Source organism: Apium graveolens, chromosome 2, assembly GCF_009905375.1.
Source record: "Apium graveolens cultivar Ventura chromosome 2, ASM990537v1, whole genome shotgun sequence".
Taxonomy (NCBI): Eukaryota; Viridiplantae; Streptophyta; class Magnoliopsida; order Apiales; family Apiaceae; genus Apium; species Apium graveolens.
Window position 1 is genome coordinate 9,059,896 of NC_133648.1, and position 11,990 is coordinate 9,071,885.

At 34.4% G+C, this 11,990-nt stretch overlaps 2 protein-coding genes across 2 annotated transcripts; one reads left to right on the forward strand and one right to left on the reverse strand.

Annotated features, from left to right (window-relative positions):
• Positions 1–548: 548 nt before the first annotated feature.
• Positions 549–1,454, reverse strand: LOC141685271 (uncharacterized). The gene has a single exon (XM_074490386.1). The coding sequence runs from the start codon at positions 1,452–1,454 to the stop codon at positions 549–551; it is 906 nt and encodes a 301-aa protein (XP_074346487.1).
• Positions 1,455–4,344: 2,890 nt separating this feature from the next.
• LOC141706885 (benzoate carboxyl methyltransferase-like) lies at positions 4,345–5,949 on the forward strand. Its single transcript, XM_074509764.1, has 4 exons — positions 4,345–4,467; positions 4,626–5,039; positions 5,135–5,383; positions 5,466–5,949. Exons 1-4 carry the CDS (start codon positions 4,390–4,392, stop codon positions 5,829–5,831), a joined length of 1,107 nt encoding a protein of 368 aa, XP_074365865.1. The 5' UTR covers positions 4,345–4,389; the 3' UTR covers positions 5,832–5,949.
• Positions 5,950–11,990: the final 6,041 nt, after the last annotated feature.

An 11,990-nucleotide genomic window follows, 5' to 3' on the forward strand; every position in this document is an offset into this window, starting at 1 on the left:
TAAATCCAAACCACTAGAATTATTTATCTTGTTCTTGTGTAACAATCTAGCGGATCAAAATCCCTAGAACTTAATCTCAAATCGCGTTTAGCATTTGATTCTAATTATTGCAAAAATAGAAAAAGTTCATGTCGAATTTATTCTAGATTTGTGATAATTGATTTGAGATTAATACCTTGTAATCGATACAGTTGTTGTAACACCTTTCAAGTTTAATAATATTTTTATTTAACTTGAATTTTGTTTCACATTTTTTATTCCGCATTTATTCGATTATTTGGTACTGTTTGTATTCAACCCCCCTTCTACAAACACATTGGGACCTAACAGAAACAGATCGGCTCATCTTCTAGGGGCTGGATCATCATCACGTCATTCTCCTGGTCCGGGCTCCGGGGTGGTGAAGCTGTGCCTCCAAAGATCACGTTCACCATATTTTTGCCGCTTCCCGGGGCCCTGTCTTTGTCATTCAACCTCCTTTGAAAATACTGGTTCATGTTTCCCTTCTTGATCTGGTCTTCTATGAACATCTTGAGGGAGAAACAGTTTTAAGTGGTATGGCCATGATCCTCATGATAGCCACAATGCTTGTCCTGGGCTCTGTTCTCGGGAGGCGCCATCAAGGGTTTTGGCGGATAATAAAACGGCTTACCCTTAACTTCGCGCACAATATCGGCACGGGGCCTATTGAGGGGTGTCCACTCCGGTTCCAGCTTGGGTTCTTTCTTGGTCTTGGGTTTTCTTTCATTCTTTCTTGATTCGGCGTATGTCTCCCGGGGTGGGGTTCCCCGAGATTGCTGAATGTAGTTGGCTTGCCTGTCAAGCTTGTATCTTTTATCTCTCCGGGATGACGAGCGTCGCTCCGGAGACTCATCATCATCATTTATTCTTCTATTCATTTTCATTGACTTGAGGAAATCATTTTCCTTTATGAACTTTGATGCTAGGCTCTGGGGCTCTCTATGAATCAAGTCTTTAGCATAGCCTTCGCAGGATATTGGGTGTAAGTTCCTTCGAAAAATGTTCACTACCTCTTTTTCTTCTATGTTGGAGAGTTGGTTAACTGCTTCCTGGAATCTTTTGATGAATTCCGGGAGGTACCCCTTGCTTCTTTGCTGGATTGTTTCCAAATGACACATTTGCAGCTCGTTCATCCGGTTGGCCCTGAATCTCTTCAAAAATATCTCGCGGAAGTCTTTCCAGGAATCCACACTCCGGGATGGAATGCGGCTGAACCATTTCTGGGCTCCCCCTTTTAATGTTGATGCGAAGAATCGGCATCTGGTTAGGTCACTATAATGATAAATATTAGAGATTTGCTCGAAATAGTTCAGATGCTCCTCGGGGTCGGCTAGCCCATCAAAAGAGTCAAAATTGAAGTGCTTCAGGCCCGATTCTCTGGGTGTAGATTCCAACTTCTTGGTGAACGGGGTGGCTGCCGCACCCACTTCCATATCGCCTTCTACTTTTCTTTTGAGATCCCGAAGCACCCGGGCTATTTGTTCTTACTTAGATTCCTTTTCCGGCTCCGAATCGGAAGAAACATGAACCGGTGTGCCTTTCTTTTTAGCTTTGCCTCTTCCTCCCGGACTCTCTTTTCGATAGCTTCTTGAGCTTTGGCTTCTTCTTCCTTCCGGATCCTCTTTCGGAGGGCAGCTCTCTTTATCTCATCCCTGGCATCCTCTGGTGGTTTCTTTAAATTCTTTGCAATCCGGTCAAAGACGGAACCCCGGAATTCTCCGGACCGTTCACGCTGATCCCCTGGGCGGGCCTCAGGTTCGGCATTATATTTTTCCTTTCACAGGTCCATCGCCGCATGTATCCGATCCGGGGTCATGTTTCCCCAGGGGTTGGCGGAAGTCCCAGTGTGCTTATGGGCAGCTTTCTCGATGACTATTCTCTAGTCTCCTGGTTGGAGATTTTGAGATGGAGTCTGGGTTATGGGGGGGGCCTTCATCCAGATCTTCCATATCTCCATCCCTAGGTTGGGGTGGAGGTGGAAGAAGAGAAGTAGAAACGACCGCTTTGCTCTTTCTTGTAGTCATGGTTATTCAACAGTACCACAAACTCACAGTAATATAATTCGTAAAAAACATATTTAAGAGATTGGGAGTGGCGTTCTTACTGAGAGATGGTATTCCAAGCTGCTGGGTAGGGTAGAAGTTGCGGATATGAACACCACTGGACGGAGGTTCGCCCCCTCCTTCTAGCGCCAATGATAATCCCAAATCACCCCGGGGCCTTCTCCTTGCCGAGCCCGGACTCAAACTCCGTTTGGACAGAAATGGCGGCGGCGAGCGGTGTAACTGTAGGGTGGGAATCTACAAAACAGAACCGGAGGGGGGTGGCGTCCCTGCGGCACCTCCGGCGTGAGAATGAGAAAGGGTTTTAAGGAGAAAAGGGGCAAAATGGGAATTATGCAAGTATTATTATGTTGTGTACGTGTGTGTATGTAAGTATATGTGAGAGAAAGAGAATGTAACCTGTAACCTTCATTCTGTCCTGCCTTTTATAGGCCTCCTACTAGGATTTAGGGGTTTGTACCTTTTAATCTGGACCGTAGGTGTGCCTTTTGGACTGTAGGGCATCTGGACGCCTGGGATGCGTCAGAGTACTATCGGATCTGGACCATAGGAACGTTCTGGATCCAGGGTACCTGGACGATTGTGATGTTGTCCCGTGTACTGGGCCATTCAAAGTTATAGCTGAGTACTTCCTTGACTCTTGTTATTGGGCCCTGGGCCTCTGTTATTAGGGCTGTATTATTATAGGCTATCAAATACCATCTAATGTGATAGGAAATGTGATAGATACAAGTGAACTGCCATTTGAATCTTTTTTCTCGAAAATCATACATTAACATCCATGGAGGTTTCTTATGTGAAATCAAGCCTAAACATGATGCTCTATGTACTTTCTTCAATAATATTATGTAAAAATCCTATCGTCTAGTAAAATTATCCGAGTGACCAATAACTTTTGCTTACTAAAAATCTGTATTTCAACCTAAATACAACTTCAGCTGCTCAGTTTTCTTTTTGAAAAATGTTAAATTCAGAGTTGTTTTTAACATGCGGAGCAAAATAGATATTAAAAAACTAAATAACCCTTTCTGAATGTATATCAATAATCCCTGAAAATTTTAATATGAGAGTAATACTGTCTTTTCACAGCAAGTTTGACCTGATAACTAAAAACCTGGTAATTAAAAAAGAACTCTGGATTTAACATTTCCCTTTTTTTCTGCCGTAGACGTTAATTTGGCCCTATTTGATGTTCAACTTGTTATTGAGTGTGTGAACTTACAAAATGATCAACTAACCTGTTAAATAATTTGCAAACTAGTGCATTAACAAAATGTAAGTTCACACACTGATATCACAAATTTTACCAAGTTTATACACAGAAATGGTCAATTTACTCTGTACAAACCAAGTACTTTGAGCTTGTTGAGTTCCCTAACATATCATTACTTGTCATCCTTCATATGTAAATTGGAGACACATTACCCTTTAGAAATTGAATGGTACAAAATCTTATATATGCATCAACTAACTATACATTAGCCTTAAGAAATTGAATGGTAACCAAGTTTTTTTCCTTTCTCCACAACTTAGGTCCTATTTGCAACCACCGAATGAGTGAGGGTGTTAATGAAATTAGAGGCATAAAGATAATCTCAGGGAATGCCTATCGATCATCTTCTTCACACGAAATTGCAACGAAAATTTCACAGTGCCTGAACTCCTCTGGGACTAGGAGCGTGCCGTGTCCCCAAAATGCCAAGATCAAGCAGCAGACAAGCAAATTTACCTGGATAATTAATGATCAGTAAGGTTCTCACATAGAAGCGGTGATAAATCGTGAAAACACCAAGAGGTAGGAAACAACAGTGTCAATACCATCAACACCAGCATATCGGACCTGGTCTTTGCCATTACTGATAAAATTTACTAATTGTACAAGGGAGACAGGGGGGATAGAAATTGAGCTTGTAGTGGTTATTTGAGTTTGTGTTTTAAACCAATCTGCAGCATAGCCGATCAGTGACATGTCCTCTTAAATTAAAAAATTATTACAAAAAATTACGAGTCCTGTTGATAATTAGAAAGGCATCCATCAGCCTGAACCACAACAGATCTAAGCATGTAATCTATTTCATATTCAGGAGTTGAGCAAACTCCTGCAGCTTTACATCTAGAAGATTGAAGTGACGTTTAAAAATTGATACACTTGAGTTTACATACCAAACTTGTTATCTTCTAGAAAAATTAGGTCAAGTTTAGGAGGCTAAGTTTTTGTTTAAGTAACATTGGTTTTATACAGAAAACACAACTAGAAGCAGAGTTAGAATCAGGCAAGATAGTGTGTTTAAAATTTACAGAAAATATGGATTTGGTAACTGTTTTACACATGAATTCTGCAGCCAATCACCAATGTAGCTATGCCAACAACTCCTCTCTTCAGGTGTCTCTCTCCCCTTGCACAAACACACACTCCACACACATCATTTTGATCCACTCACGGGGATGTGAAAACCAGACAGGTTATTAGACGTATAACAATGATAATTATCGTAATTTTTTTATGCTAGCTAAAATGGATAAACATATTTTGTGATCCAGAAAAATGTGATCTTGAGGTCCAAAAAGGTTTTAGACGACACCATTAAAGATTTTGGTACCCGCCATGGTTTCTCAAAATGCTTTACGCTAGCTGATTTGGGTTGCTCTTCTGGACCTAACGCCTTCTTGTCTCTTACACATATAATTAACGGTGTTAAAGCATTATGCCAGGAAAAGACTCTAAAACCACCTACAGAGTTTCAAATATTTCTGAATGATCTTCCAAATAATGATTTCAATGCACTTTTTAGGGTGGCACCTGCATTCCTTTCCAAGCTTGAAAATGAGAATGGTTATGAAAAATCTTTAAACAGTTTCATATCAGGAGTGCCGGGTTCTTTCTATACACGACTCTTTCCAAGTGAAAGTCTTCACTTTGTTCATTCTTCATATAGTGTTCATTGGCTCTCTCAGGTGATAAATAGTCATAATATGTTACATAATACAGGGAAAAAATATCTACACTAACAATATATATTTAATAAAAACTAACTAACTTCTGTGCGCAGATTCCTGATAAACTACACGATAATAACAAAGGAAATGTCTACTTGGCAAAATCGAGTCCTCCCAGTGTTCATGAAGCATACTTTAATCAATTTAAAAAAGACTTCACAATATTTCTGCGCATGAGATCTGTAGAAATGATTCCTAAAGGTCGGATGGTATTAACACTCATTGGCAGGACAAGCAACAGAAACTATAATTCTGTTCACCATGATATACTGGCAAAATCACTTCAAGACATGTTGGCTGAGGTATAGATAATGATCGATTAGTTACTACGAATTCAAAATTTAACAAGTAAACATATTGATATATTATTGTTTGTTTCGCAAGGGTTTACTTGAGGAGAAAGACATCAATTCCTTTAATATACCGTTGTATTACCCATCTGTTAGCGAACTGGAGGCACTGGTCGAATCTGAGAGTTCATTTAGTCTTGATAGAATTGAGACCTTTGAAGTTAACTGGGACACACGTGATAAAGACGAAATAACAAAGTCAGGAGAAAGCAGTGGCCAGTTTATAGCCAAGATATGTAGAGCCTTCTCGGAGCCGTTGCTTGCTAGTCATTTTGGAAATACTTACATGGACAAGATATTTGAGAGGTATGCAGTGCACACGACTCATCAACTGTCCAAGGAGAAAATTACCAGTTTTAATATTGTCGTCTCCCTCACAAAGAAATGTAATAATAATTGAGGTCCTGTGTGAAGAAATTCTATATATAGATTGTATCCAACAAGTACTAGCTCAAATAAATAGTTCTCTGTAGATAGTAATTGAAGTAATAATTGCCCCCCTCCCTCCCTTGATCTTACATCTATCATCTACTCAATGATAAAATTGGCAATTTTCGTAAAAGGCAGAAAGGCAAAGTGCTAATTTCTGCCCCATGCTTTCTGAATCTTGCATCTATCAACTACTTAATGTTAAAAGTGGCAACTTCATATAACAAAACAATGATCATGATAATAATATCAAATGGAAATTTCACCTGCTCCTGCTGATGTCCCCTTTATAGTCACCCTTGAAGATCTGTTTTCGGAAATTTACCCTTACTTTAGTCCATCTTCAGCTACAAACTTTTGCACCATCACCATCCTCTGCTGAGTTATCGAAAACCACTATGATCTACTTCTTCACTAACATTACATAGAGACCCTGTCTATAATAAATCACAATAGTAACCAACAGCCAGTGCTGAGATAGACTTCAGTTAAAACCTAAATAGTAAACAATATTGCAACTAGCTTATATATTGTAATCAAGAGTACAACCATGAAGGTACTAATTGCCAATTGAGGGGAATCGTAACCCCCTTTGGTCCCTTGACAGGTGTGCCCATGATTGTAATTTGTAAACACCGGAGGTCAGCTCAATGCATCACATATATTATACATTAATCTATATGAAAATGCAGTTTCCCATGCTCCTGATATTGTTCCTAAAGTCCATTTACACTAAGATTCGATTCCGCAATCAACCCTTATCAACATATTGCACAATTACCATCTACCTCCAAAACCACCATAATCCACTTACTCAGGACACCAAGAGATATCAATAAACACTACCAAAATTACTTTCCGCTTGCTAAGTGTGTTGAAAACATAATTCACTATTGTAACGTTCAGTTGTAATGTTCGATGTGGAATAAAAACCAGAGTGCGTTAGTGCTAGGGTTTGTGAGATTCTGGCTCTCGCGTTCGGAACTATCGATCCTTCTATATATTTTTGCTTGATAGACAATCAAGCCAAAAACTTAGTTCTAAATTTAGGAGCATGTTGAGTCTGGGATTGGATTAGGGTAGGTAGACTTGGTAGACAAGTAGTATGGTACTTAGACGATCAGGGCCGTGGCATCTCGGGTTTGACTAGTTATGTTTAGGAAATAATTAACTGATTATTAATTGTATTTTTACGGATTACTTTTCATCCATATGAACATGTATGTTTTGTGAACTTAATTACTCCATCAGTCCTTTTTAGTAGCCTCATTTAATTTTTTATTGGTTAGATTGATCAATTTTTGATAAAAATTAAAATTTATTCGATCCTTATTTTAAAAACTGAGAATTACATCATAAAATAGATTACTTGTAATTTTCGTTTATATATTTTTTAAATAATTTCAATTATATTATCTAATTAAATTTCAAATATATTATCTAGTTAAATTTCAATTAAAGTTCGATCAATTTAATTATCAAAAGTCAAAATCTATTACTATTATATAAAAGACGAAACATTAAAAATTTTGATATTGTACCTGTTTTTTGGTACACGCTGAATTTACTGAATTACCCTTCTTTTACTTAAAAATTTTATTAGCCTTAGTAATCGAATTATAATAAAAAAAAAGAAATAAAAGCCGTTACAACTATAACACAATACCTGTTTTTTGGTACACGCTGAATTTTTTTTTTTTTTTTTTTGCCAAATTTAAAGCAGATTTCATTAATGACTTAAAAGAGATTCAATCGGGACAAACCCCCAACTGATCATGCAACCAGGTTGAAAAACAAATAGAGCTAAATAATTAGCCATTTTGTTTCCGGATTGCTTAACAAACTGAATACAAATATTCTGAAAATTAAAAATGAAAGTAATGGTTTCCCGGACAATCCAGCACGCATCTCCCCCGAAAACAGTAGCTTCACAATTGACCCTCACATTAATTCGATTGATATTGCAATGTTCAGAGGACTCAGTTGCAACAACGGAGTTTATAGGCCTCATATTATGAACAAATATTTTTTGTGAGAGGTGAGCACATGTGATTTTCACCACCGTTTCAAACGCACCCCAGCTATCTACCTGCCGGACACCAGCTATAGACCTGCCGAAAGTGTTGTTGATGCGAGATATCCAGATCTCCCAATACACCATCCAATTCATTTTCAACACAACCACCACATCGCACAAAGCGAGACACATCGCATAAAGCGAGACAATCAAACACACAAATAATAACTTAAACAGAACAATACGAAAAAACCCAAAATTCAAAAATCTCAGAATAACACCAAATTGTAATATGTTGTTAGACCAGAGATTTTGAATCCAAAAACTGAATTTTATTATAAAATCCAAGCTCTTACCTTAGTACCTTAGTAGATCTGAAAACTAAAGTGAAAAATTGTAATGGATTTTTCGAGTTTTGTAAAACAAATCTCGATTTTATTAAAAAAAAGTGAATAAAAGAAGAAGATGAAGATGAATATGGAGATAGAATTGGGTAGAAAGGGGGAAAAAGAAGGTAGAGCGGCTAGGGTTAGGTGAAGTTAGGGCGGCCGACTCTCATGCGAGAGAAATTTTCCCACGGTACACGCTGAATTTACTAAATTATCCTTCTTTTACTCAAAATTTTTATTAGCCTTAGTAATCGAATTATAATAGAAAAAAATATAAAAATCGTTTTAACTATAACACATTACCTTTCTTATTTCTCTCAATTAAAACAACTTTTCTAAATATCACGGACAAACTTATTTAATAAAATTTAATAATAATATTATAACAGGTAATAATTAATAAATTACCTTTTTCAATTATTTTATTGTTTATTTTATTTAATTATTGATTTACTTAAAACTTTTGTTAAGTTATCCGAAAGGGCAATCTTTTAGAGATGGTGTATGCCGTAAATTTAATCTATTATAAAGGGCAATCTATTTATGGTGTATGTCATAAATTACCCATAAATTAATTTTACTTAATTAGTTTTATTTAACTAATTTTTATTTAATTATTCGATAAAGAGTTTGAAACCAATCTATAGAAAGCTAACTAGAATTCTAATGTCGATACAATAGTTGTACACACCCGAATAATTTGATTTGATAGGTTTATAAATTGAAAGGTTCGAAGTTTATATACTCTCAAGTTCCAAGTTCTGCAATCATCAAGGCTCTAAAGTTTGTTATTTTTTTCAGGTCTATTGCTTTTTTATTTTTCATGAATATTACATTTTTTCTAATATTTTATTTTATTTTTTAGTCGTTATTTTAAAATTTATTTTCATAGGCATGTCTATCTATACTCCCTATACCGTATAATAGACAAAATATTAAAAATTTGGTTGATATATTTCTTTATTAATTTACTTAATTACCTTATCTTCTAATTTAATATTTACTTAATTAGTAAATAATTCAATTACTTTTTTAAGTAAAGCACTTTATTTAATTGTTTTTACTTGATTATTTTAATTCTAATTGACATTAAAATCAACTTCTCTTATGATTCCAATCTATCTATGCTATATTAAAATATACAAGATATTAAAATACATCGATTCGACATACGTTGATCATATTATTATAAACATATCGATCCAAACATTGTTACGAGATTGTAACTAATCGATTTGATGATGATATTCTTTATAACGAAAATGGGCATAAACAAAATAATATATATTAGTGCCTGATATGAACCGACTAAAACATTCAAATTAGAAAATAATTTGGCATGTGATAAAAGAAAATAATATAAATTATTCATACATGCTTAAAAGTTTAAACCATTAATATGAGGTTATGTCATTGATACGGGCTAAAATAACAAATATAGTTAACTGAACTTGTTGCATTGGATTAAAACATACATTCAATGCGGACTAAAATAATATACTGCTCATCCGGAATAAAGGATAATAATATTTAAACTGGACTAATATAAAATTCAAAATAAACTAAATATAATTACTTAAATATGGTTGCTAATAGGGGTGTACACGGATCGGGTTGGGCGGGTTGGGAGAATTTAGCAACCCAACCCAATTAGTTCGGGTTTTCAAAATTTCAAACCAACCCAAACCGTTTAAATTTGTAACCCAAACCAATTTGTATTGTTCGGTTTGGTTCGGTTTGGATCGGTTTGATCGGTTTATTAAATATACAAAATTAATATAAAAATTATAATAAAACATAAGGTTTTAAAGTTTAAAACACTTGAAAATAGTTCAAAACAATATTACAATCCTCCATATTAAATAGTCTTAAGCATCTAATTTTCGACATCAAAAGTACTAATAATATTGCTTACGCTTTAAATATTTGAATGAATCATAAATGCAAAAAATATAACACTAATCAAACATCTATTGTTGTTACGAAATGAACTATGAACACGGAGGTTATAAGTTACATTTAAAGTTAGAGATATATAGATCTATGTAAATGGCCTAAACATAATTTTGGATTAAATTATTAGCATGTACATATATATTTTAATCGGGTTGGGTTGGATTGGTTTAAAATTATCGAAAACCATATCCAAACCAATTAAATCGGGTTGACATTTTTTCAACCCAACTATATATCGGGTTGAAAAAAATCGGTTTGGTTCGGCCGAAATAGGGTCGGTTCGGTTTGGATTGGTCGGGTTGGCCAAACCGTGTACACCCCTAGTTGCTAATGGACTTATATAATTACGGGTTATAGATAGTATTAGAATCAAACAAAACCTTATATACTATTCACCGATGCTAAAAATGATTTATACAATTATTCAACAATTAAATAAAATTAAAATTAAAAATATTTAGATCAACTAAAACTAAATAATTTATATTTTTCCGGGCTAAAAAAAATATAATATATATTCGAGCTTAAACAAATTAAATCAAAACTGAAAATAATTAATCTGATTTAGTCAGTATAATTGGTCTTAAATTAAAATAATAATTAGTTTGATTTATACATACCGCATAATATATATGGAAATAGTTACTATAATATAATAAATAAATATATCCGGTTATAGACATATTTATTCTTTTAAAAAAATATATTTAAAAAAATATTATAAAAAAAATATTATTTTTATAATATTTTTTTAAAAACAGTTGTGAATCACACGAGTTTTAGGCTAGTATGATAATTAGGGAGGGAATTACCTCTTCAAGGCTGATGCAGATAGGACAACAACATTTGATTAATATTGATTTTTATACAATAAAAAATTATTAGTAGGTAAAATGTCGTATTATTGGTTAAGGTTTCGAAGAATTATTTAGTGAACTAAATTATTCAACTTTCTTTTTAAACTTAATAATGGTTTTTGTTTAAGCGGTAGTTTGGTCGCCAATATGAAGTTGTTTACCACATAAGTTGAATTTGCTTTATAAATTATAGTAACAGATTGGAAGTACAAAAGAACTGAGCTTGTACTGATAGATCCAACTATTTAAAATCCTTAGCTAAAAATCATTAATACATACTATAAATAAAAATAATAGAGATTATGTAAAAAAAAATTCATTTTCAATGATATATTCCCCTTATCTATAAATATAGTCAACCTCTTAATGTTAATTATATTTGTTGAACCACTACCGTAAGAAATCTGTTAAAAAAATTCTAATCATTTATTACCATATTGAAGTAATCTATTTCATTTATAATAATATAAAATTTTAATAACATACTATTTTTAAAATATAGCTAACAAATATAGCTAATACCATTGAAACACAATTTCTTACTGATTCAATAAATTTTACATATTGTCTTACAAATCCGATTTAGCCAACTAATTATATAGCCACCAATGATGATGATACCATTAGTGGTCATTTGAGTTTGTATTTTAAACCAATCTGCAGCATAGCCGATCAGTGACATGTCCTATTAAATTAAAACAATATTACATAAAATTACGAGTCGTGTTGATAATTAGAAAGGCATCTATCGGCCTGAACCACAAAGTATCTAAGCATGTAATCTATTTCATATTCAGGAGTTGAGCAAACTGCTGCAGCTTAACATCTAGAAGAAGCTTAAGTCAAGCTTAGGAGGCTAAGTTTTTGTTTAAGTAGCATTGGATAAAGAAAACACATCAAGAAGCAGTGAG